Genomic DNA, 24,140 nt, shown 5'->3' with positions numbered 1-24,140 from the left:
GAGTGGTAAGCGTGCAAGGAGCGACGTCATCGCTACGAGGTGTACGGGGTCGCGATTGATGCATGCAATTCGGGGTCGCTAACTGCTACGCCTCGTTCACAGGGCATGTTTCTTTGTTGGAGACAAAGGTTTCGGTAGCCTCTTGACTTGTCCAAACCTACTATTTCGCTTGTGCAGGCTATATGTCGGACCGTGCTGACTTCGCTGCACGGCGACGCACCGTCGAAGTCCCTGCAAGGCCTGAGGCTGGCCTTGCAGAATGGACGAGCAAGATCAAGGCACTGCAGCGACAAGTCGACGAGGATGAGGAGACAGAGACGCGGAGACTTGAAGAAGAGATCGCTGCATCCAGGGCTGCACGCATGCGAAGGAGTACAGGCCACGGAATGGGCACCGATCTATGTATGTCTTCATCTGTCATACGTAAATTGGTTTACGAACGCGGTTGGCTGTGCCCCGAACGCAGCTAATACTGACGTCTCGAAGAACTTGAAGGACAACATACCGAGCACCCCACCACCAACATCCGACTCGCCGCATGGCTTCGCGGATAGGCAGCGAGGTCAAGAGGACACGCTGCGGAAGCTCATGGGAGAGAGCCAGGCTCAGAATGGATCAGCTGCAGTTCGCACCGCAGAGCCTATGTCTCTCGCTGCGTTTATGGGTGGACGCGCTACTGGACCTCGTCTCAACAAACACGCACCGCAGCAGGACGCACACGATCCGACTCAGTTCGAACAGCGTACGATAACTAAGCCGCATCCGGTCTTTGGCCGCAGCGGCGTCGCTTTGGTGGGGCTAGCAGCGAAAGGCAGAACGCGTGTGGAATCAGAGTCGCCAACAGCTAAAGTACCTAGTCCCCAGCCGGTTGTTAAGGAGCCGTCACTTACCTCTTCGCCGCGCGAGGGATCTCCAGTGAAGGCCCGTCCCAAAGGGTCTGAGGGTCGTCGTCCTGCCAGCCCTGAGAAGCGCAGCTCGGTTCCCAGTAACGACTGGCTAGCGTCGAGACAGCGAACCATGAGCACTCCTGCCCCTCCACCAAAAGCCGTGTCGCCCGCACCTGCGAAAGAGTCTCCCGTTCCCAGGCCGTCCCCTCGCCCAGCGGCGTATAATACTGTTACTGGAGACTACGTTTCTAATAAGGGTCCTTCGAACGCCGGACGTCAAACCCCATCGACCCATACACCACAGGCTACGCCTCCGCGAGCGAACTCTGCATCCCCACTACCAAAGCCCCAATCTTCTCCTTCGCTCTCTTCGCCTAAATCCCCAGTCAACAATAATTTTTACTTGGCTAAGCCGATTCAGCCCGCTCCGAGGAAATCCTTGCAAGGCCCTCAGGTACCACTGAGACAGAATACTTCTCCTGCATTTCTCAAGCCGCCTCCCTCGAAAGATCCTACACCGAGTATCAGTCGATTACAAGGGCGAGGCTTTGTGGCCAACATGGTAAAAGCTACCAGCCAGCTCGGGGAGGTGTCAAAGAGCAGCGCTCCTTCTTCAAGCTCCTCGACTCCAGAGAAGCCTAGGGAGCGTAAAGCATCTGTTTTGGATAGGTGGCAGGTCAATGGCGATACTCCAGCTCCCATAATTGCGCCGAAACCCGTCCCATTGAGAAAGACTCGCACGATTGACCCTTCCGCATTCCCCGCATCCACATCGCCTGTACCTACGCCTTTCAATCCCTCAGCGCCAGCAGCACTGAGACGCGACACGCCTGAGAAGGCTCTGAAACCCAGGACTTCTTTACCGTCCATTGCACATGCTGCTCACCCCGACAAGGTTCCACGTCCCGCATCGGCGAAAAACGAGCTTTCTGGTCAGAGCCCGTCGACGTCGCAACAGCGAGCTCTCGGCTCATCCACGACGATGATTTCCTACATTAAGCCTCTGAAAACGGGCGATAGCCCGCCCACCAACGCTCCGCCATCGCGACCGTCCTCTAGAGCGTCTCGCAGTAGACCAACGTCTCCTGGGATCGATGAGTTCGGCAATCGCAGACGCTCGCATTCGCGGTCGAGGCCGAAGAGTGCGATTGGGATGGTGCAGGACAAGTCTTCTGGTCTTCCGGTCGAAGCTGCTGGTGGCAAGCCCCTCAGTCATGTGCGTTCATTTTGGTGATGTGTTTGTGTTGAATATATTTGTGATTTACATAGGGATTCATGTTATGCTTAATTCTACTGGAATGAGACGCAGGCTAATACGTTCTGAATACTAGCCGACAAAGGATCGAGCGCGTAAGCCTCGCAAAGCGAAGACGACTACGAACAGTTTGCTTTCCAAAGCAGCGGTCATTGGTGAAAAGCCGCTGGAACGGAAGGCTCCACCATCCCCACCAGGCACTAGAGCTTTGGCTCCCGCGACGAGCAGCGCAATATCGCCACCGCAGTCGAATATTTTCCGCTCTTCGTCACCTCGCGCGCCTGATGCCAGCCCCGCGATCCCACAACGGGGCACAACACCCAGCCCACCGACGAGCGGCGCCAGTCGGCGAGTTTACTTCCCCCTCGATGTCTCACCGGTCACCATCCCCCAGGAGCATGAGAAGTCACCCAAGTCGCCCGCTACCCCCGTACGACACAGTCGAATCCCGAGCACCGGCAACAGGGCGACCGTTATGGACGTTGCCCAGGCGCTGAGTCAGTACGAAGGGCATGCTAGGAAGGTCAGCCTCGACGAGATTACAGCACCCGCTCCAAACCTGAGGAACTGCCGAAAACTCGAGAGCAGGAAGAGGAAGCGGAGGTGACCTCGAGGCTCGGCGTGAAGTCCATGATCTCGAACTGGGGGAAGGAAAATACTGCGCCGAGCTCTATCTCCGCGCCCCCTCTGGATAGGAGAAGATCGAGCTACGAAAAGTACTCCGCCTTTGCGTTGCCTCCGTTACTTGAGGAGAAGACACCAGTTTCCTCGCCTACGAATACGCTCGGTCGCCACGCGGTACCACTTGGGATTCTTCGAGAGCAAGATGTACCTGCCAGCACGGAACCAGTCGAGCCCGTGAACGGCTCAGCCCCCGACTATTTCGCCTCGGAGATGCCAGAAGATCTCCCGCTTCCTCCCACTTCAGGATCAGAACGAGAGGAGGTCAACGCAGTCGAGGTTAAGGTGGAAGAAAACAAAGTTGAAGGCCCTGTCGACCAGTATGTCCACTTCGGTAAGCATCGACCAGCTGCCGGCCCTTGTCTCTTAATAAAATTCGTGCAGATTTCGCCGATGAACCTCTGCCAAAATTCGATGTCGCTCCTCTACTGAACCGCACACCTTCAATTTACAAGCCGGATCCCGACGTAGCGACAATCTCAGTGGAAGTGATGTCAATTCTAGGCAATAATGCTACCGAGATTACCGGCGACAGCCACATCTTCTACGAAACTGAAACTCTCTCAATCGTTCATCGCTTTAAGACTAGATCCAGTGGTCTTGTGGATACGAGGGTTTGGGCCTGGAGAGGCTCGAAGGCTCAGCCCGGCGAGCGCGAGGAGAAGAAATTGCAAGAACTTGCGCGTCGTTATAATACACCGTTGGTGAACGTGAAGCAGAACTCGGAACCTGCTGACTTTGTGGCTATTCTTGGCGGACAGCTAGCCACTCGACAGGTGAAAATGTTTCTCGCCATCCCGGGCTTCGTATGCTCACGCGTGCGCCTCGCTAGGGTACGCGAGCTCATTGGTCCAGAGAGAACACAGCCATGCACCTCGCCCGTTCGGCCAACGGTGTGATATACATCGATGAGCTAGAACCTGTAAGTGGCGCGCGCCTCTGCTGACCCTTCTACGGCTGACAGTAGCAACAGAGCATTCAGAACCTCTGCTCCGGCTTCAGCTACTGCATCTCACTCTTGGAGACGTTCTACGTCTGGTACGGCCTGGGCTCAACAGACGACGAACGCAGTGCCACCCTGCAGTATGCACGCAGCATCGCGGAAGACCCTACGAATGTCGCCGAGTTGATTGAAGGCGAAGAGGATGAGATGTTCTGGCTCATCCTGGGCGAGGGCGAGTATGCGAAGGCGGATTATTGGAGGTGGAAGCCCACCCTCGAATCCCTTGACGTGAGAGCATGGCTGGTAGATGCCGATAACAGGCATAATTCTGTGAGACTCTTGTTCTGTCGAATTCATTCATCACGCTGACCAGCCCATAATACTGTAGTATGTCACCCGTGCACTTATTGAGTCCGCGGCTGATATCCACGACCGAGTATATATTTTGGACTGCATCTGGGAGCTGTTTGTTCTTGTAGGCAGTGAGGCTCGTGGAAAGCGGAAGGACATCCGTCTCGCTCATAAAGTGGCAACGGTTAGCTTTTCAATTCCTCGACGGATCAATCTGTTAACCTCTCTTCCATAGGACCTGTCCGCCGTAATCTCGTCTTCCAGGCCATTCTGTCCTACCGTTCATGCCATTATTCTTCCAAGTCAGCTACCAGCTGATCTGCGCCTGGCTTTCCGTGAGCTGAATGAAGCTGACTTGGTACATCATCTTTGGCCTTTTCTTTGACCGTACCTGATGGTTGTTGCAGAATCACGGCTCAATACCTGACCACATGAACATCTTATCAAGCACAGAGGCATTTGAACATGTACGCTAGCAACTTCCATAAATTGTGCCACAGTGCTGATTCGGTTCGCAGTTACGGAAGACCTCCTGGGAAAGAAGTCTACTGGCGGACGAGACGATGCTTCCTCTCGGATTACATCCTGGACAGTGATATCTGTTCATGTTCATACCCACGCTGTCATTTTGAGTTGCTCATACTATGATACCAGTTCCCCGCTGGTACCTTTCGAGTGCTAGGCTAGCCACTTATACAAGACTGCCAAAGGTATTTATAATACCTTCGCAGTGTTCCCTCGGACACCAGCGGGCCGTACGCCGTCTGCTGACCGTTTCTCCGCAACCTGCGCCTAATGGACGCATTAGAATCATTCAGATATCTCTGCTTAAAACTCGGAACCGCCTGCTTTTCCCACTACGTCGACCTTCGTCTGATCCACTCTTGTCAACTTTGGTCTACCAGTCGACTTTATGGAAGCATGTGGTCCGTCACCTTATGGCACGATGTCGCTGGTAGGTTTTTGTGGAAGTTGGGCCTCTTCTTTGAGCACCTGTCTCGATTGTGTCTTGATATCTGTGACCTGTAAACGCCGCTCGTGACCTCACGCGCTTGTTGTACCGTCCACTTGTTCGCTCCGCGATGTCCGTTCGGATTCTGACCATATACACCTTCGGCAACTTACTGCATCTTCAGCGAAAAGGCCGGCTTCAGATGGGTTACCTGAAAGGGCTGTCTCTGCACTTTTGGCGTGCGAGCTCACGAAACAGGCTACGCGGCGCCACCCAAAGACTCGGACGCCTTGACGACCTTGTGGGCCCTTGTCATTGTGACCCATTTGCGACGACGACGATTGGCTGCTCACGCATTTTGGCAAACCACCATGGTCGAGAATAAAACGTCAGCTGCTCGCAGACAGCGTGGGTGCTCTCTCTCGTCTTCTTCTTCCCCTCCAGCGCGTCCGTATCGGCGAAGCTTCGTGGCTATCTCTCTGCGTGGGGGTCCCTTTAAGAAGTCGCTTGCTGCAGGACAGCAGAGCCTGAGTTTGCGCCAAGGATGTCGTTCGTTGCTTTCCTCCTCGCGGCCCTCGCATGTGGCGCGCCGCTTGTGCCAGCCGCGCCTCTCGACCTCGACGTGCCAGCCGCGCCCGCAAGCGAGCAGTGGCTACTGTCGAGCTGCTACCCTGCTCTGGACTTCCAGAAGCCGGTCATCATGCCCGAGAACAACACGCACTGGTGGTGCGACATGAGCACCGAGTACGCATTCGTGGGCTTCAGCTACGAAGTGACGGACTGTGGGTGATCCGCCGTTCCTTATTCTCTCGTCACGAGATGTCTCAACCACCTTCTAGGCCAAAGCCGTGAGCAGTTGAACAAGGAGTTCGCCGATATACGGCATCACTTCAACAGTCGCTATGTCCGGCTCTATGGCGCATGCGACAATGAGGGCTTCTAGTGAGTTTCTCCTGCCGGTACGCTCACCAAAGACAATAACTCTCTCGCTAGCGACGACATCGTGGATGCCGCCTGGAACAACAACCTCGGCGTGCACGCACTCATCTGGGTATGCGGATCCCAATACTCTTTTTTCCGTGTGGAAGTCCTCACGCCACCGCAGTTCGGCTTCAACGGGGACGACGTCTGGATGACGCGACGCGACACGCTCTTCGCGTCGCTGCACGCGAACCCGCTCGCCAAGTTCGTCACGCGCGGCGTGCAGTTCGGCTCGGAGCCGCTCTACGACAACGTGCTGCCGCACCAGGAGCTCGCGCAGCAGGTCATCCTCGCGAAGCAGAACCTCTCGAGCCTCAACATCCCCGTCACCGTCTCCGAGCTCGCGTACGGCTACCAGGAGCGCGGGGGCGCGCAGGACGTGCTCGACGCGATCGACTTCATCAACATCCACATGCTGCCGTTCTTTGACCAGACCGCGTCGATCGGTGAGTGCCCGTCCCAGTTCCCCCGCGGGGGCCAATACGCCGCTGCGGATTCCGTTCGGCCGTGTGTATGGTTCGATGCTTCTGACCACAAAGCATCGGGCCATAGATGGCCCACTGAGAAACCTGCGAGAACTGATCGTGATTGGCAGCCAACGATTCGTGGCCATTGGTCACCAACGATCTCGACTGGTTCATTGAGCACGGCGATGGCAAGAAGATGTACCTCGACGAGGTAAGATCAGGAGTCACTTAGGCGTTGTTTTAATGTCTGACCCCGCACTCCAGAACGGCTGGCCCAACGTCACGTCTCCGAGCGTGCAGCCGAACAGCCCAGACGCGGTAGCGAATACCCAGAACGAACACGTGCGTGCACTCTCGGCAACTTCCAGCTGCCTTTTAGCTTACTTTGTCATATCAGGACTACTTTGTCCTGCTGGACAAGCACTGCGAGGACTTCAAGACAGCTCCGGGCGGTGGAGTTGGTTGGTTCGCGCATATCTACTCCGATTACATGGAACCGGGCTATGGCATCTACGACGTCAACTTGAAGATGAAGATCTCGTTCGCACCCAGGACGCACTGCTGAGATCTTGGCCTGTCATCGACCGACGATCCTTACGAACTTACGAATTTCTGTATCAGATCTCTACACTTTTTTACCACGCTTGTAGCCTTACGCCAATGTACGAGTTGCTGGATCCTGACTGTCTGAGAGCATGAGTGACAACAACATTAACATCGCTGATTGATAACTTGAACGTTAACTAGTCATAAGGGGAGGTCAATCGTCTTCTCCAGTGGTATAAGAGTGGAGGTCCGATGGCCGATATAAATACGTGTCCGATTATAGGCCGTAGTCCGACGCGTATCTGTTCAGTTGCAGAGAGCAAGGGTCGATTAAGCAAAGACGGCGAAGGTTGACGAGAGCAGAACGAGAGCAAGGGCACCAGCACCGACGTTGGCCCGCGCCGCGCCATTGGGCTTATCATCGTCCGAAGTCGAGTTCGAGCTACTAGTCGTGCCGAACACCTTGACATCGGAGGGAGCCTGTCCGTCTGTGGGGAACCCGTTAGCGCCCCCGGTCATGAACACGCCGGTATGCAGCGAGCGAGACTCACTGGTGAAGTTGGTGCCACAGAGGTTCTGCACGTTGGCCTGGGCGCTCGAGTTGATGACCGCCGGGAAGTTCTGCGTGGCGATGTTGAACCACTGCTTTTGGCAGTCCGAGCACTCGACGCTCGCCGGCAGCGGTGGCACACTGGCGGCGACGACCGCGCCGACGAACTTTTCGCAATCGTGGCCGGCGTCGCCTCCTTTGCTGCTGTCGCAGGCGCACAGTCGTACGTCTGCTCTTACGGACACCCGGGCGAACAACCGCAGCTGACACGTATCTGTCTCGCAGGATCTCCTCGCAGTGCACGGGAGCTCTTACAGGCCTTCTCACCAGCTCCGCCGCACAGTGCCTCAACCCGACAGGTCTCGTCCCGCTCTTGAGCGCCTTACAGAGTAACACGTCGCTCGTCCCTACCATCGACACCTGGCTGCAGGGAATGTGTCAGCAGTCGCCGTGCACGAACGCCAGCCTCGCGTCCGTCGTCGCCAACATCACGTCCGGCTGCCAGGCCGAGCTGCAGTCGATCGGCGCCGGGAACATCACCAGTGCCGAGCTGACGTCGCTCGTCGAGCAGTTCTACCCGATGGTCCGCGACATGGCATGCCTCCAGGAGTGCGTCCCGCTCCTCCGCCGCCCGTGTGAACGCAGAAGAAGCTGATTTTGTTTTTTTTTTTTGCCGCCGCCGCCGCCGCAGCACGACTAACAACACCCTCTGTCCGACCGAGTTCCTGAACGGCGTGCAGAGCACGGTCGGAACCCTGAACGCAGCTGGCTTCAGAAAGTTTGAAAAACGACAGCATGACTATAGGAGAAAACAGGGACGACGGTGGTGGTTGAGCGTGAAGCGTGAAGTCGTGGTGTGTGCGGAAATCAAGCGAGCTCGCAGCCTGTGCGGATCGTGGAAGCGGTGTGAAGCGTATGAGACAAAACTGTGAGAAGCGTGTACGAGACGAGGGCAAGCGAGACCGTCGGGCGCTTATAGAATTTACTGCCTCGAGCTGCCTCGGCGTCCGCAAAGGCAATCAGGTCCCACACCGCGCCCATGGCGACCTGCGAATTCCTCTAGCCTGACGACCATCCTCAACAAGTGCCATACACAAACCTGTGCCATTGCTGATCGCTTTGTTCGACGAACAACAGCGAACAACGCCCGTAACAAATCCCTTTGTCCCCTCCAACGCCATTGGTCACGCTCAGCCGGCAACCACCGGATGTCCGCAAATGGCATCTGCTGTGGAACGAAGATCTGAGGTCTCGAGGCGTCGAGGACCCGCGGGCTGATCATCGATGAGAACGGCCGGCTATGTTGGCAAAAGCTACCGCTCCAAATCATAGGACGGCATAGCACTGCAGAGCACCCTCCAAGTTAGGCCAATCTGGATGATTGTAGGCGAAGCGGCGCGGCAAAATGACGTGGGGGAGCTCGTAAGCACGGGGACGCATTATTGGCAATGCCACCGCGGCACTCGCTCCCCTGTGTGCGTGAGCATAGACAGTGCGCAGTCAGTGCCCTTCACAGCTGTCACAGCTGAACATTCAACGGGCGGTGATCGCCTGTTCTTCTCGGAGGCCACGGTGGTCACGATGTCGGATGCCAGTGTTGCATATGCTAGCCGGGGGCGTAAGCCGCGCTCGTAACGCGGCGGCGCGTACCCACATGTCCTGCTGCTGGCTTCGTCCCCCTTAGGAGTCCTTCTTTCCGCAGTTGCGGCCGATGGACCCGCTGCTGAGGTTCAATACTCCACGACATGAGAGATACTCGGTCTTCAGAGTAGTCACCTCGAAACTCCTTTCTTTCTCCATAAGTGTCGCTGTCCTAGGATGTCTGAGTCATGCGGCAGTTCCATACGTCCTCACTGCTGAGTCAATCAGCCGGGCGACGGATAACGATGAGAAGAAGCCTAGCAGCTCTGTTAGTCCGGTCCTTGCCCCATCCTGTGCGACCTCTAGTGCGCGAGAGGTGCTACACCAGGTCGAGCATGGTCCTCGCACTTGCATACTAGGTCCAGCCAGCTTACCTTGCGCAATAAGGATAAGAACAGGAACCCTAGCTCGCGATGACACCCCGCGAGCGCCTCACGGTCAGTCGTTGGAATGCCGAGCCCATTCGCACTCGAACATTCGTGATCTCACAGGCGCGAGATCCGTTTCGGTAGGCACAGGGCATGTGCTGATTCCGCAAGCGGCACAGAGTTTGAACCTAGCGTGCCCGAGAGTCGCGAACCGAACAGTTTGAGGGCACACTTCGCATCTGCGGCCTATCAGCGCTTTCGCGGGGGGACAGGAGGAATTCCCGCTGACTTACGGAAAGATGGACTCGGTAGGCGAGGCGAGCATGATGCTCTGAGAGCATCACATGCTCCGGCAGGGATACTCGGACGCTGGTTGGAAGAAGGTCCCCCCTCACGGCGGACAAGATCGGAAGACGCAGTTAACTCCACTGAAGCCAAGCAAACGGAGGATGTCGGAGCTACTGAATAGGATTCACTGCGAAAATTCGCCCTGACGGACGCACAGGCGAGCTCGAGCAGCCTTTGACCAATGGAATCGTGCGTGCAGTTGCGAAAGGCAAGGATCACCGGGCGGCCTGGCTGTGTGGGATGTGCGGGTGGACGGCATCTGTAGCGTTTCACGGAGTGCTTGGGATTCTCCGGAGGCCACAAGACCACAAGACCGACTAGTGGCCACTGAAAGGCACCGATAGGACAGAGAGAGAAGTACGGCCACAGGCACGGCATGCTAGTGCCAGCACTGCGTCACGGCGGGCAGTGGCCCAGCGTCCGCCCTCCGAGGAGCGTCCGGTCCGGGGCCTGACTAGAGACGTATGAGTGCTTGGAAGAGAGCGAGGCTACTCACTGTGTGCCGGATAGCAAATATACGCTGGGGCAGATCGTCCGCAAGAGGCCTCCTGACGCAGGAGGCCATGGTCGAGAACAACTTGCTCAGCCCGATTGGGACGAGCACCGGAAGGCTGGAGGCTGATCCGTCGCAGCCGGAGTCGCACGAGCTGCTGCCCCCGGCCACCCCCTTCCGTCGTCTTTCGCTCGACCCACTCGTATCTCCCGCAATTTTCCCTCATGCCTTTTTCCCAGGGTGCTTATTTGTATTCGAACAAAAGCTCTCAGGACCCGCAAGCGACGTCGCGGGCCCAAGAATTTCTCACTGGAACCCAGGAGACGCAAAAGCCACTCGGATGTCGTGTGCAAACAGAAGATGGGGCGTACCCGACGTCTGCCACCAACTCTCAAATGTTGGCTTTGCTGGACGACCCTGCACTTCCCTTCTGCTCCGCTCCACATCTTCTGGACCGGCCGACGATGATCGGCTCTATACAACAAAGGTCTTCTCCGGAGTGGCATCGCATGGGGTACGGAATGGCGATCACAGACGGGTAAGCATCATGGCCAGGCGCATGTGATTCGGCTCCTTTGCTCACGAAAAAACTGTGCTCTGAAGGAAGCAAGTCTCGCTCGGCGGACTTGATCTCGAGCGCATGTATCCCTGTCCCGCTGGGACGTGGACCGGCGTCGGGCCACTGGCTTCAACCATCTGGCGGGTGTATGGCGATGGGCATCCTGTGGCGAGCCACCTAGTTCCCTATCTCGATCCCCTGTCGTCTCACCTTCTCATGGGTCCCGGTAAACACGAGCAGCTGACTCTGTACGCGTCTTCCCGGCCTGCACTCTGACGCTCTGATAGGAAAACAGCAGGGGTGCAAGGACACCCGTTTCGATGCCGTTGTCATCCCCCTCCACTCCGTAGGCGTCGCTGCCTGCGCGCATTGCCTGTCTACCTCCAAACGGTGAGTCGCTTGCCCCTTCGGCTCCTCGGAGTAACAGGGTTGCCTCGAGAGAGAGAGAGCTGGAAATGAATCGCAGCCGCACGCCACCCAGCACGAGCTGACCAAGGTCCCATGAGTGATACGCCTGCTTGTCATTTCGATGCTCGCTAGCGGGGGGCGGGGGCCCGATTTAAGCTTCTCAAGTTCCACAAAGAGCTCACAAGCCGCCCATACAGTGCTCGCCAATCTCGCAGACATATTCGAGACTCAAAATCCGCGTCTCTTCATTGATTCCCTACAATGACGCGTGACGTTGGCCTCCCTTCTCCCGGGCTTTCAAAGTCCGGGGACGAAAGGCGCTCGCAAATTTCGGCAATCGAGATAAATTACAGTATACAGGAAGGTTCATGTGCGGTATAGTATACATCGCGGTGTGAGTGTGTGTGTGTGGTGTTCGCCAAAAGAAAAAGAAAAAAAAAATCTACAATTTCCAATGCTGGACGTCGACCAAGGCGCGTTCGAACGGGAACTCGCCTCCCCACCGCACCGCGTCGTCCTGGCTCGCGGCCAGGGTCTCCTCGAGCTCGCGCAGGGTGGCACGCGCCGCGTCGAGGTCGGCCACGCGCCCCGCGCCGTACTCCTCGCGCGCGCTCTGGAGCGCCTGCGCGATGTCCGCGTCGACGGCGGCGAGCGTGTCTGCCATCGGGCCGTCGGGGGCCCAGCGGAGCCCGAGGGTGCCGCGGGCGATCGCGGTGAGGGCGGCGAGGCTCGCGAAGCCCATGCCGGCGCCGTACAGGGCGCGTGCGCGCCGGAGCGTGCCGTCGAGCGAGGGCGAGGGCGTCGCGCCGCCGTCGGGGTACGTCGCGAACAGCGTCGAGGGCGCGGTCGTCGTTGGTGTTGGGTGTCTTGAGCTCGTCTGCGCGAGCCGCTCGAGCCGCTTGCGTGCGGCGGCGGTGAAGGCGGAGGCCGTGCTCGGTGGACAGCTGCTGAGCATCGTGCGCAGGATGGCGCGCAGGCTGGGTGGAAAAGGCCGGGCGGCGTCAGAACAGGGGGCACGAGAGGACGGCGGGACGTACTCGTCAGGTTCGGCATTCGCGATAAAGCTGTCTACCATGAGGTTGCTGCATGCAGGGCATGTGAGACAGAGCATCAAGGAGGAGAAGTGGGTGTTTGGAGGACGCACACATGAGCGAAGTTGGCCTTCAGGCTGGGCTCGAAGCCGGAGGAGTGGATGGTCTGAGGGGCGGGCATTTTGGGCGAGGAAGGTTGGAAGAGTGGGGGAGGGCGGGATACGTAACGGGTTTTATAGGTGATGAGAAGTCGGGCGAGAGGCGTAGCGCAGCCGTGGGGTGGGACACCGGTTTTAGTTCCAGGTACGAGCCTACGGACGGAAAAGGGGGCAGTCGCGCTTTAACGTTGGTCTTCTGGACGGCCAATTGATGCATCGCCGGCGTCTGACTCGGCAAGCGAGGAGAGGGAGCATTTTGGCTTAATGACATGTCGCCCGGCACCGCCACCTGGACAGATGGACATGGGCAAAAACACAAGAGCCTAAAGGCTGCTTCCAAGCCTCCGAGACACCCGATGCTGCCGTCGTCAGCGCGGGGGGGCTCTCGGTGCCGTGTGCGCTCGGGCCAGGCGGCGGGCGCCGTGCAGAACAGAGGCTGATCTGCGGCGACCAAAGTAGATCCCTTCGCGCAGGCCATGGGCGGCGGCGCCGAGGCCGTCCGCGCGGGGCCGGCGACCGCGACCGCGACCGCGACCGCGCACGGTGTGCATCAAACTCTTTTCACCTGCATAAGTACTGTAGGGTCTTTGAGCAAGGTTTCAGGCCGGCGTCCAGCCTGGTCGCCGGCCCCTTCTCTCGGGATTTCACGATCCCCATGCGCCCTCCTGACACCCTGCCTGATCCTCGCCTCGCCTCGCCTCGCCGCACCCTCGCAGCCCGTCTGCCTCCAAGGGCCTTGCTGTCTGTAGGTGCATGATCCGACCGCTGCAGCTCGCGATCTGACGGGACAGAGATGGTCAATCATATAAGGGCGACGTCCTCGGCTCTACACATCACGTCTCCCTCTCTCATCCGCACACCATGACTACCACACAGGCCCCCCTCGAGACCTTCCGGCTCGGCAGGTTCACAGTCCCCAGGCTCTTCAACGGCCTCTGGCAGCTGTCCAGCAACGCTTGGGGCAGCGCACCCACCACCAGGATTCGTCGGCACATGGCCCAGTACGCCGAACAGGGCTACGTCGCCTTCGGTGGGTCCTTCTTGCCATCTTTCCCTCGCTCCTCTCACACATGCTCCATCCTTGCAGACATGGTGAGTCGGCCGAGTCACCCGCCTGAACTCTCAGCCACTAACCAGCACCGCGCGCTCTGCTTCTCCTAGGGTGGGTTCGCAGCTTCCGGCTGTCCGCCGTCCCCCCAGTGCTGACGGCCGCTCTTCCCTGACAGCCGATCACTACGGAAGTGCCGAGCTGCTCTTCGTACGTCCGCACGGGCCCTCGCCGACCCTCCGCGTTCTGACCAGCTCGGCGCACACAGGGCCAGTACCGGAATACGCTGCCGTCCCCCAACGACGTCCTCTGCGCAACAAAATGGTGTGTCTTCCGCCGCGTCGACCCCACCCGCGCCGTCGTCGAGGCGGCCGTGCAGGAACGGCTCGACCGCACCCAGAGCTCCCGCGTCGATCTTTTGCAGGTGGGGCTTCGCCAAATCTTTTGCTTTCCCCCCCCCTCCCCTCCGCTTCTCGCGCTCACACAACGTCCGCGCAGTTTCATTGGCAGGACTACGCCGACAAGGGCTATCTGACCGCGCTGCTGCACCTGCAGAGCCTCCAGGCGGAGGGAAAGATAGGCGAGATCGGCCTGTGCAACTTTGACGCGATCCACACCGACGAAATCTGCGCGTCTCTGGGCCCGGGCTCCATCGTCTCGAACCAGATACAGGTGCGGCATTCCGCAGCGCGCGACGAAAGCACACCAACTGACAGCGGCCAGTTCTCCCTCATTGACACCCGGCCGCTGCACGGCATGGCCGACGTCTGCGAGAAGCACAACGTGAAGCTTCTGACGTACGGCACCCTGGTGCGTCTCGGGCTGCGCTTTTGTTCGAGGCTGGGGTTAAAAACGCCCTCTCACTCCGTTGTCTCTCTTTTTTGCGCAGTGCGGCGGATTCCTCTCCGACACCTGGCTCGGAGCTGCAGAGCCCGATCTGTACTCGGGCAACCTGACACCGTCGCAGCGCAAGGTGTGTGCCTGTGTGTGTGTGCGCACGCGCGCGCCCGTCTGTCTCCTGCGATCCGCGCGGCGAACGCTGACTGTCTGGCCAGTACCTCGACATGATCGTGAAGGCGTGGGGCGACTGGCCGCTCTTCCAGGAGCTGCTCGCCGTGCTGCGCGCCATCGGCGACCGCCACGCCGGCGCGAGCATCGCCAACGTCGCGACGCGCTGGGTGCTCGACCACGCCTGCGTCGGCGCCGTCATCATCGGTGCGTCCCGCTGCTTCCCTCCTCCTCCTCCTCCTCCTCCGCCGTCGTTTTGTTCACGCGCAACGCAACCGCTCACGCACACAGGCGCACGGCTCGGGATCACGGACCACGCGGAGGACAACCAGAAGGTGATGGGCCTCGCACTCGGCGGCGCAGACAGGGCCGCCATCGAGGCGGTGCTCGACCGCTCCAACGGCCGCCGCCTCATCACGACCATCGGCGACTGTGGAGCTGAGTACCGCTAGGGTGCGCCCGCTCGCCCGCCCGCTGTCGCTCCGGGGGGGGGGGGGCGGCACGGAAAGCGGAAAGCAAAAAGCGGCCTGGCTCTCTGTTCGTGTATATTGGCTTTCTACGGTGCGGTCCGAGCGCGGCATAGCTTTATCTACAGAAAAGGGCCCGCCGCTGACCCGCGCATGCGCTAGTACTTTTGCAGGCAAAAACTGGCTCCCGGGCGGGTTCGTGCGCGGTCGCGCACGAGCCCATATGTATACTAGAGCCGCAGAGGGTATGATGACGCTTGTGTTTGAGTGCGAATTTGATTTTTTTGTTTTCTGTGGCGCGCAAGCTGGCGGCTGTTTTTTTTTTTAGGCTACATGTCAGTCTGCGCCGGTAGCGACTGGTGACAAATGGGCCCGCTCAGATGGCGGGGGCGGGGCTTGTGGCAACGAACCCCAAGGGGAGAGGGACGGCCATCGGGCGCCATCACCATCAAGGGTACGATGGGCTGCCGCGCTCGCGCTTGGCCAAGCAAGGGGCACCCGTTAACCGCGGCAGGCGCGAAGTGTGGCGCAATCGATTGTAGCAGAAATCTGCGCCGGTGCTGTGGTCAGCCCTGAGCAAGTCTCAGGTACTGCGTTCGATCACGAGGCACACACGTAGCGTCCGCGCACTCCGCACATTTATCACGAGGCTGTAAGGCACAGGGTCGCTGCGTCTGGGGTCGGGGAAGCCGATGGACACGTCGGCGGACGTACGAGAGGACCCTTTCCTTGCGGCCGGCGCGACACCGGTGTCCACGGGGCACCCTATTCTTGCTTGCGATATGCCCAAGATGTTCAAAGTGCGTAGTCCTGTGTGCTGTGGCGATGGCGATGGCGATGGCGACGTCGTCATCGACCGCCCTAGGGCCCGCTGACACACATGGCGTTGGCAGCCGGCTAAACGGACTGATGATGCTAGGCTCGGCCGAGGACCAACGACGAAAGTGTGCTAGCCTTCTGGGGCCCTCACCTCTGCTGAGCATATCACAGGGTTGCTTGGCGCCTCTTTGCGCGTACGTATGTGGCTACAGAGCAACTGAGCACCCGTGCAGCGCACCAATCATGCGCGCGGCAGATGGATGGATTTACGCGCAAACGGGAATGGCAGCCCTCCTAGTTGCGGGGTGGCGGTGCATGCAGCTACAGCACAGCGGACCGCAGCTGCAGATTTCTGCCGAGGCAACCCTACAAGTCGCCGGAGGCGCTAGCACATGATGCATGATGAGCTGGAATTCGATCAGTAGTTTTTTTGGTCTCTCCGCTGGACGGCGGCGGGGCGGGCATGGCCTTGTACAACATTTCTGCACGACATTCTGTGGGTATTGCATCGGTCACCCGCGACGTGCATTACGTCTTGTTTACGGTGGCAAGCAGGCCCATGCGTGGGCCGTCCGCAAGGGCATGTGCATATTTGAGCACTGTGCTAGAATGGCCCGAGAGAAGCTCGGAGCTGGCTTAATTAATGAACGGCGTATCTGGAGGTTGCCATAATGAAATGAGCGAGATACACGGAGCTTTGGCTGGCCTTCTCCGTCCCAAGTGTTAATTACCGCCTGCTCCCATTTCCGTTCTTACACACATGCCGCATCAGGATGATGCTCAGAAGCACCCGTCCGAGATGCCGCCGGTTGCCCAGGCGCTGACGAGCCCGAGGGGCGGGGGACCCCGCTCTTCAACATTGCAACATATTTCTCGGCAATTTCTCTCTAGGAGCATGCTGTCTCTGCAGTGCTCGTTGGCTCTGGTGTCCTCCTTGCTGCTCTCCTCAGTGGCTGCTGCCCCGACGATCGAGGACTGGCAGCCGCGACCGCGACCCTTGGTGATATGGCACGGCATGGGCGACAGCTACAACTCTCCTGGGATGCTCGAGGCCGTACACGAGATCGAGACCGCACACCCCGGGATATTCGTACACTCCGTGCACCTCGCAGAAGCTGAGGACGACGACAAGAAAGCAGATTACGTGCGTAATCCCGGTCTGCTGCGCTCGGAGCACCGCTAGACGACCACACGCAGTTCGGGAACGTCAACGAGCAGGTAGCCTTTGTGGCAGAGCAGCTCAACAATGTCACAGAGCTGCAGCATGGCTTCGACGCCATCGGTTTCTCCCAAGGTGCGCTGCTTGCTGGGTGCCTCGATGCTCTGTTGTGCTTACGTCCCCGAACTCTTTTTGCCACAGCGGGGCAATTCTTACGTGCATATGTCGAACGTTACAACTCGCCTCCGGTGAACAACTTCATCACCTTCGGCTCCCAGCACATGGGGGTCTCCGACCTTCCAGAGTGCAAACCTTACGACATCACCTGCCAGCTTGCCCGCAGAGCAGCCCGAGGCAGTGTGTACAGCGCGTGGGCGCAGGCAAACATCGTCCAAGTACGTAACCCGCTCTCAAAAACATGCAACCTGCCTCCCGGTGAGTCGCAGCATGCTGACGCGTCCGCGTCTAGGCCCAATACTTCCGCGACACAGACCGACTCCCGCTGTACCTCGAGCGGAACCACTTCCTGTCCGACATCAACAACGAGGTCGACGGGTCAGTGAACACGACCTACCGCGCGAACTTCGAGGCTCTCAACAAGCTCGTCCTCGTCCTCTTCGCGCAGGACACCATGGTCGTGCCGAAGGAGAGCAGCTGGTTCGGGTCCTACGCGCCCGCCGACGAGGACGCGGGGGCGGCGAGGACGGTCATCCCGATGCGCCTGCAGCCGCTGTACACCGAGAACCGGATCGGGCTCAGGACGCTCGACGAGCGTGGGGACGTCGAGCTCGTCACCTGCGACAGCGCGCACATGCATCTGAAGACCGAGTGCTGGCAGCCGCTCATAGAGAAGTATGTCGGGGGTGTCGTTGGGACCCCGCATTCACCAGACTCCGTGCTCAGAGTTCAATGACGCCCCCACACTCACACCCCTCTTAGTTGCGTGGAAGGTACCTGCATGTAATTATAGCCTCCTGTGCTTATTATTTGATCTTGAGGAGAACGTTCGATTTGTCTTGTTTCATTTCGGAAGCGAGAGGAGAGTGCGACATCCAAAGATCAAAGCATAGAGCGACACAAAGATTAGCCCTCAGAAAGGGGGTCGTTAGAGCGAACGCACACCAAAACAAGCGACAGCGGAGGAGATGGAGGTCGAGGTATCCAATACGTTGGATGGTAGTAGCAGGGAGTATTCTCATCATGAGAAAAGAAAAAGAAAAAAACCGAAGCCCCACGTTCGAGTTCACGTCGGAGGCCAGGCAGCCGTCCGCCCAGGGTGCTGCCCCCAGGTGTCCCAGACATGGTTCCGCCATTCGGCAACAAGGAGCATGGCGCGCGTCCACGCTTCGTGCAGGGCGCCTTTCCACCCGTCGCGCGTGAGCGCGTCTGCGATGGAGAACGGCGTGGCAGACGGCGAGGAGGCGGGCGGTCTCGCGTGCCGTACCAAATGCGTCTTCGAGATGTGCGAGAAGAGGTCGGGCGTGAAGGCGTCGTAGTAGGTCGTGAGGAATATCTGCTTCGCGCGGATCGTGGAGAGGCTGCGGACGCATCAGCGATGGATCTGCGCAAGGGCAAAAAAAAAACGGAGCAGACGGACCGGTACATGTAGATCAAGAGCAGAATCTGGAGGACGACGAACGTCCACAGGACCCATGTGTTCAGGCAATCGACGGCAAACCGTCCGCCGCGTTGGATAAGCTTGCCCTTGCTCACAGCCTCGCGAGGCAGCCAGTCTTTGGCTTGGATGTTGGGATTAGACAGTCGTTTCCTGAGGGTTTCTGCAAGGTCCCTTCGAGCATTCTGCGCAGCTTGCGACTTCCGATAGAGCTCGTCTAGCCGCTTGTCGTCCAGCCGTGAGGCGATATGGGAGCTAAGAAGTGATAATCAGCAAACGCTCTGCACGTTGTAGAAAGGTCAGACTCACTCGTCGCTCTCGCCGAGGTCCTCCGCCATCTCCTTGATGGCATCGCGCAGGCGAGTGAGGCTCTCTCTGCGGGACATCGGGCGAGCGCTCTCGTAATCAACGTCCTCCTCCTTCACCCTCTCCTCCGCCGGCTGCATGATCGGCGACGGCTCCTCTTCCTCCTCCTTCACCTCACGGCCCATGGGGTCCACGATCGTGATGGGCCTCATGGTACGCAGTGCAGGGACAGGTGGCTGCACCAGCGGGGCGTCCGGCACGCCGTCGTCGCTCTGCGTCGACGAAGACGCAGACAGCTCGGGAGCCGGCCTCTCGACAACCTCGTTTCCGTACGCATCTACAAGCGTCATGCCCGGCGGCCTGAACGCCTTCCGCGGGCGCGCCGCCGGGGGAGTGCTCGGCCGCTGCACCTCTTCCTTCGGCTCTTCGCGTTGCGCGGCCGGCGGCGGCGGCGGCATCAGCGGTGGGAACATCTCTGACATGCTGTCTGCGGCAGGGTCACCCGTGCCAGGGCCGATCATGGGGACCTCTGGCATGCTCTCGCCGGACGTGTTCGGGTCGACGTCGAAGCGGACCTTGAGGATGCTTCTGCGTCGCATCGAGCCCACGGGTGTGGGCTGCCATGCACCAGGGGGCGCCGGAGTCGGGATAACCACCGATGGCTCAGCTGGCCCCGACACAGGGGTTGGAGTTGCAGCCTCAGGCGGTAACGAAGGGGCGGCTGGTGGTGGGTGCGTGTCCGCTTTCTCAGCCTTCTCGACGGGAACAGGCGTAGGAGCCCACGCGCCCGGAGGTTTAGGCGTCTTGGCAGCGGTGAAGTCAGCCAGCAGGCTTCTGCGTTCCATGATCGGCGTGGCCGGATGGTCGTGTTCGCCCTCAGATGACGACGAGCCATTTAACGGCAAAGCAGGCAGTTCGGGCATGTTGCGTGGGGGTGACGGCGTCTCGAACACGAGCTTCGAGATGTTCTGTGAGTGCCGAGGCGGAGTGGACAGACCGAATAGTGGCTCTGGAGAGCGTTCACGAACTGGAGATAGCTGCGGGGAAGACGGGGAGGCGGCAGTAATGAAACTGTCTGGGAACACGCTGGAGTTATTCTGCTCAGGAGATTCTACAGATAACGGGTGAGCAGATTTCCTTGTCTCATAAGGCCCGACCTCGGAAGGAGGAGGCAACGTGGCTGGTCGTCCGGTAGGCGTACTAGTGGCTTGAGATTCGCGGTCGCTTCCTGGATGCGCAGTCGGAAGAGTGCATACTGGAAGATGGGAGAATACTTACCACTCTCGATATCGGTAAGGACTAGGTTCTCTGTTGGGGCGCTGATTAGGTCTACTGGTTCAATTCTCGACCGTCGCATAGGATAAGGCTGTGGTGGTTCAGGAGGCAGCTCGTTGCCCATATCCCTTTGCTTGCCCTTGTCTTTTTTCTGCCCTGTACTCTCCTCCTTCTCCTTCCTCTCCGGTCTCGGCGAAGTTACGTCATTCTTCCTCTCCTTCCTGTCCGATCTCGGTGATGTACCGTCCTCCTTCCTGCCCGGCGAGCGAACCGGAATAAGACTCGTGCGTGTGCTCAGTCGATTCGACGGACTGGGCCTGTCGGGGGTGGAGGAACGCCTCTGCGGCGTCTCGACATCAGGCTGGAACGGCGGGAGGTTCGCCCGCCTCTTCGGCATCGCCCACCCGAACCGCGCGCTGGCCTCCCTCAGCTCGTTGTCTTCTGCGGCCTCGCTGAACGCGGGCGACAGCGAACGTCGAGGGTGTTGCGGGTCGGTTACGGCGCGCGGCAGCGACGGCTGTGGCTTGGGCGGTTCTTCGCTGAGGCTGCTTGTCCTGCTGCGCCCGTACGAGGTCCCGCGGCCGTTGATCAGACTCGGGCGGCGGGCCCGGGACGGGCTCTCGATGCGGTTTGGATCCCAGTCAGCTGGCGGACGACCGTATCCAGTGCCGGAGGCATCCGGGGGCGGCGGAAGCGGAGACATAGACCTTGGGACTTGATACACCCACTGCGGATGCGGAGAGTTCCAGTTCCTTTCCCGCTCTTGAACAACCGGCTTCGAGGAGTCGTCACGACCTTCATTCTCGACACCTGGCGTTGGCGAGCCTGCGCGGATCGTCTGTTTGAGTGATCCAGGCGAGTGCCAGCTCATGGGGCGGCCGTTGATCATATTGTAGCCTTGTTCCGACCCAGGTCGTGGAGGCGTGCTATATTTTCGAGAACGATCATTAGGCGAGTTCATACTCTGGCTGGAGGACGCTCGTCGAGGGCTCGGCTTATTCCAACCGCGTTCTCTTTCCCTGTACTTCTCATCCTCGAACTCTGTTATTCGTTCTCGATCTAGCCGATAGTGTAAGCACATTGTATGCATGCACGTAAAGAAGCAACCCACAGTCTGCGTTAGAGCTCAATGACGACCTGCTGCCGTAACTGCGAAGAGAGGTCATGCTGGCTCGCCTAGATACATTCTGCCTAGGACTACCGCCATCGCCAGGCCTAATGGTAGTGTTGAATGATGGCGAACCTGCTGAAACGCGCCGCGCCGATTCTGGAGTGCGTCGTGGCGAATTGTCGTTTGGTTTATTCCATTGGCGTTCGCGCTCATACAGCTTATCCTGCTCGTCGGCCCTGTAACGATCTTGAACTTCGCATAGCCCCTGAATGAGCCATATGCCAGGATTAAACATGGTAAGCATACTCACAGTCAGAGGCTGATAGCGACGAGCTCCATGATGCTACGCCCGCCAATGATGCTTAGTTAACGGTCCCGTTATCACAAGATGGAGCGACCTACAACCGCACTCTCTCGTCCACCGTTCAGTCCACCGCTCACCCGTCTGGGAACTGGAATATTGTGCGTTGTGTGGGATTTCATATGTGCACGAGCAGCAGCGTCTGGGGACGGTTCTCGGCCGTTTGATCGTGAACCAGGAAAGGGAACTGAGAACAAATTTGTGAACGAGTGAGACAAGATACACACTGAGTAATCTTACGTCTGCTACGCTGGACAGCGTAAGACTCGCCCTCGCTGTCAAGCCCCCTCATTGCGTTTCGCATATCTGAATCTTCCCCGAGAAGATCTGAAGCAGGTTCGTCGCTCAATGTCCGCATCTTATTGAATTTGAGAGCCTCTTACTGGACTGAGATTCAAGGTGCGAGGGCATCTGTACTGATCGCATCGGGGTGCTGGCTGCGAGCGGTGCGCCGTTCATAGAGGGCTCTCCCTCCATATTGCGGAACATCTTCGCCGTCTCACCACTGGTGTCACCCGATACATCCATGACCGTTGGAGGCTCTAGCTGCATCAGCTCCTCTGCCCCGCTCATTCCATTGCCCATGGCGAACGCTGTACTCCTGCTTGGCTCTCGTGAAGCTGTGGGGGGCAGACTGGCCTCAAGCCTGTCTTGAAGCGCGCTGAGCTTGGCGGCTGAAGAGGATGCGTAGCGAGAGGTTTGAGAGCCTTCAGAGCTTTCTGCAGAGCGTAAATGAAGCGAGATGGTCTGTAATAGCAATAAATGCACGCACTGGGTGGGACCTCTGCTTCCTCATCGCTTGCGATCCTCCTCTTGCCCTTGAGCTGCTCGCGCTCCTGTTGCACACGTTCAACTCGAGGGCTATCCTCCGCCTCACTGCCGTCGATGCTGTTCCGTCGAGGGCCGGGTTTCCCAGACTTGGGAGGTGTCCATTCGGAGTGTGCTTTGGTGAAGAGATCCTTGAACTTCTGCACGTGGATCGACTCGGAGACAGTGGCATGCGGAGACTCGAAGTCAGACTCTACGTCAGAGATACTCGCAGCCGAGCGTGGAGGCGAGGGTCGCCGTGCAGACGACCGATCATGGGCCAGAGCGAGAACTGCGCGCAGTCGTGCGGCACCGGTTTCGTAGGTAGCCTGTGAAGGTGTCGGATCGGCGGCGGTGGCCAGCTGGGGCCTGGTGGCCACTCGCGGTGTCGCTTGCTCGTCATCGTCGTCGTCGGAAGGAGCGTCCAACGCGTCCATGTGCGAAGAAATCCGTGAAGGACCAGCTTGGGGCGCCAGATAGTGGAGGTCGGTCCCGGACCGCTGTGAGAACTGAGAGAATCGCGAGGGGCGAAGACGAGATAGCGCGGGAGTGCTATCCATGGAACATGCAAGAAAGGTACGCTGGTCGTTGGCGACGTCGCCGACGACAGCGTCGAGAAGAAAAGACAAGCAGAGGCTGATCGAGACGGGCGCGGTGGTCGATCGTGCGTTTGTTCAAGTCTCTCTACACCGCCGGCGCGCCGTGAGGTATAAATGAGTTGATGCCGTTACCGAACAGTTCACTGCGCGGTACGTGACGCGCGTCTCCTCGTTACCTAACTGTCAGAAAGATAAGTAAATAACATCAGTGCACCGTTAGGCAAGCTCTAACGGTTAGCTAACGAGATTGGGTAACGGGCTGGTCTTTCCATATTCCCGAGGTGTTCTGCAGCGGGGTTTGAATATGTCGGCAGTACCCGTTTGAATAAATTACACATTTTCCATTGAATTTTCGCTCTATTTGCATGAAAATTTGACAATAAAAAGCAATATATTCCTGACAAAACTAGGGAAGATACAAAGCTCTAGGAATTATTACTACACTACAGTACATGCTAATCTTCCAGACAGACACTGTGCTTAGTACTCTTCACATCTGTCATGACTTGCTGAGACTTGCATGGATACCCTGCACAAAGCTAAAAGTGTGAGCCCTTAAAACACAACAGCAGACTTATGAGCTTACATGAGTGACACCTATCACCCGACATGTCAGCTACATATGATTACACATCTAGATAATCGTCAGCTGTGACTACCACAGAATATATGGTGACATACCTGTCAGAGTAGTGTAGGTGCTGCTGAACCAAAGGACATATCAATCAGGAAGCTACTCCTTGAGCTGTAGCACAACCTGATTTGTACTGTAGCTTAAGGAAGATACAGTGAAGGTATACGCGAAGTGAATGGAGGATGGGAGAGGAAGAGACGTGGCAGACAAGAAGCGCTTGAACCACACCGAGGGAATGCCGATGCATGCCGAGCATCAGCGGAGTTCAAAGCTGTCCCCGGCTCAAAGGCTTGAAGCATTCGCAAAGTCAGT

The 24,140-nt window shown here is 58.4% G+C and overlaps 8 protein-coding genes across 8 annotated transcripts; 5 read left to right on the top strand and 3 right to left on the bottom strand.

Moving 5' to 3' along the window:
* The first annotated feature begins 128 nt into the window (after positions 1-128).
* PHACADRAFT_258517 (uncharacterized protein) lies at positions 129-4,867 on the top strand. The gene is made up of 11 exons (XM_007397202.1): positions 129-402; positions 467-2,103; positions 2,219-2,665; positions 2,707-3,157; positions 3,208-3,599; positions 3,656-3,745; positions 3,797-4,096; positions 4,155-4,301; positions 4,353-4,475; positions 4,525-4,584; positions 4,636-4,867. Exons 1-11 carry the CDS (start codon positions 183-185, stop codon positions 4,711-4,713), a joined length of 3,945 nt encoding a protein of 1,314 aa, XP_007397264.1. The 5' UTR covers positions 129-182; the 3' UTR covers positions 4,714-4,867.
* A 458-nt stretch (positions 4,868-5,325) lies between these two features.
* Positions 5,326-8,964, top strand: PHACADRAFT_146663 (glycoside hydrolase family 17 protein). Its single transcript, XM_007397201.1, has 9 exons — positions 5,326-5,851; positions 5,909-6,011; positions 6,063-6,120; positions 6,175-6,496; positions 6,646-6,728; positions 6,782-6,859; positions 6,915-7,551; positions 7,615-7,787; positions 8,386-8,964. The coding sequence occupies exons 1-7, from the start codon at positions 5,614-5,616 to the stop codon at positions 7,080-7,082; spliced, it is 1,050 nt and encodes a 349-aa protein (XP_007397263.1). The 5' UTR covers positions 5,326-5,613; the 3' UTR covers positions 7,083-7,551; positions 7,615-7,787; positions 8,386-8,964.
* A 964-nt stretch (positions 8,965-9,928) lies between these two features.
* Positions 9,929-10,522, bottom strand: PHACADRAFT_258514 (uncharacterized protein; the record flags this gene model as incomplete). The annotated part of the gene is made up of 1 exon (XM_007397200.1): positions 9,929-10,522. A coding segment is annotated over exon 1 (268 nt), but the record flags the coding sequence as incomplete, so codon positions are not given.
* Positions 10,523-10,645: 123 nt separating this feature from the next.
* On the top strand, positions 10,646-11,005 carry PHACADRAFT_175094 (uncharacterized protein; the record flags this gene model as incomplete). The annotated part of the gene is made up of 1 exon (XM_007397199.1): positions 10,646-11,005. The coding sequence occupies exon 1, from the start codon at positions 10,688-10,690 to the stop codon at positions 11,003-11,005; it is 318 nt and encodes a 105-aa protein (XP_007397261.1). The 5' UTR covers positions 10,646-10,687.
* An 867-nt stretch (positions 11,006-11,872) lies between these two features.
* PHACADRAFT_175092 (uncharacterized protein) lies at positions 11,873-12,947 on the bottom strand (the record flags this gene model as incomplete). Its single annotated transcript, XM_007397198.1, has 3 exons — positions 12,575-12,947; positions 12,468-12,512; positions 11,873-12,407 (listed from the first exon to the last, which is right to left on the bottom strand). Exons 1-3 carry the CDS (start codon positions 12,640-12,642, stop codon positions 11,873-11,875), a joined length of 648 nt encoding a protein of 215 aa, XP_007397260.1. The 5' UTR covers positions 12,643-12,947.
* A 430-nt stretch (positions 12,948-13,377) lies between these two features.
* Positions 13,378-15,388, top strand: PHACADRAFT_123780 (uncharacterized protein). The gene is made up of 10 exons (XM_007397197.1): positions 13,378-13,649; positions 13,707-13,712; positions 13,846-13,877; positions 13,936-14,091; positions 14,166-14,339; positions 14,391-14,477; positions 14,557-14,640; positions 14,723-14,882; positions 14,967-15,236; positions 15,305-15,388. Exons 1-9 carry the CDS (start codon positions 13,481-13,483, stop codon positions 15,125-15,127), a joined length of 1,029 nt encoding a protein of 342 aa, XP_007397259.1. The 5' UTR covers positions 13,378-13,480; the 3' UTR covers positions 15,128-15,236; positions 15,305-15,388.
* A 1,561-nt stretch (positions 15,389-16,949) lies between these two features.
* Positions 16,950-17,994, top strand: PHACADRAFT_57928 (uncharacterized protein; the record flags this gene model as incomplete). Its single annotated transcript, XM_007397196.1, has 4 exons — positions 16,950-17,105; positions 17,159-17,255; positions 17,322-17,515; positions 17,590-17,994. Coding segments are annotated over 4 exons (852 nt in total), but the record flags the coding sequence as incomplete, so codon positions are not given.
* Positions 17,995-18,158: 164 nt separating this feature from the next.
* On the bottom strand, positions 18,159-23,290 carry PHACADRAFT_258509 (uncharacterized protein). The gene is given in 11 exon segments (XM_007397195.1): positions 18,159-18,658; positions 18,718-18,990; positions 19,045-20,269; positions 20,320-21,375; positions 21,428-21,679; positions 21,738-21,771; positions 21,820-21,821; positions 21,832-21,975; positions 22,029-22,115; positions 22,172-22,507; positions 22,561-23,290. 4 exon segments carry the CDS (start codon positions 21,203-21,205, stop codon positions 18,364-18,366), a joined length of 2,679 nt encoding a protein of 892 aa, XP_007397257.1. The 5' UTR covers positions 21,206-21,375; positions 21,428-21,679; positions 21,738-21,771; positions 21,820-21,821; positions 21,832-21,975; positions 22,029-22,115; positions 22,172-22,507; positions 22,561-23,290; the 3' UTR covers positions 18,159-18,363.
* Positions 23,291-24,140: the final 850 nt, after the last annotated feature.

This window comes from Phanerochaete carnosa, assembly GCF_000300595.1.
Source record: "Phanerochaete carnosa HHB-10118-sp unplaced genomic scaffold PHACAscaffold_6, whole genome shotgun sequence".
NCBI lineage: Eukaryota > Fungi > Basidiomycota > Agaricomycetes > Polyporales > Phanerochaetaceae > Phanerochaete > Phanerochaete carnosa.
Note: the sequence above shows the minus strand (reverse complement) of the source record. Positions and strands in the feature narration are given on the sequence as shown.

Coding starts and splice junctions, on each gene's coding strand:
- PHACADRAFT_258509 (XM_007397195.1), bottom strand. CDS start 21,205: ATGATCAACGGCCGCCCCATGAGCTGGCACTCGCCTGGATCACTCAAA. Junction 20,270..20,319: donor CCTTACCGATATCGAGAGTG/GTAAGTATTCTC, acceptor CTGCGCATCCAG/GAAGCGACCGCGAATCTCAA. Junction 18,659..18,717: donor CTCTTGATCTACATGTACCG/GTCCGTCTGCTC, acceptor ATGCGTCCGCAG/CCTCTCCACGATCCGCGCGA.
- PHACADRAFT_146663 (XM_007397201.1), top strand. CDS start 5,614: ATGTCGTTCGTTGCTTTCCTCCTCGCGGCCCTCGCATGTGGCGCGCCG. Junction 6,012..6,062: donor TGCGACAATGAGGGCTTCTA/GTGAGTTTCTCC, acceptor CTCTCTCGCTAG/CGACGACATCGTGGATGCCG. Junction 6,121..6,174: donor GCGTGCACGCACTCATCTGG/GTATGCGGATCC, acceptor ACGCCACCGCAG/TTCGGCTTCAACGGGGACGA.
- PHACADRAFT_123780 (XM_007397197.1), top strand. CDS start 13,481: ATGACTACCACACAGGCCCCCCTCGAGACCTTCCGGCTCGGCAGGTTC. Junction 14,478..14,556: donor TTCTGACGTACGGCACCCTG/GTGCGTCTCGGG, acceptor TTTTTTGCGCAG/TGCGGCGGATTCCTCTCCGA. Junction 14,883..14,966: donor CGTCGGCGCCGTCATCATCG/GTGCGTCCCGCT, acceptor TCACGCACACAG/GCGCACGGCTCGGGATCACG.
- PHACADRAFT_258517 (XM_007397202.1), top strand. CDS start 183: ATGTCGGACCGTGCTGACTTCGCTGCACGGCGACGCACCGTCGAAGTC. Junction 403..466: donor CGGAATGGGCACCGATCTAT/GTATGTCTTCAT, acceptor CCCCGAACGCAG/CTAATACTGACGTCTCGAAG. Junction 2,104..2,218: donor GTGGCAAGCCCCTCAGTCAT/GTGCGTTCATTT, acceptor TCTGAATACTAG/CCGACAAAGGATCGAGCGCG.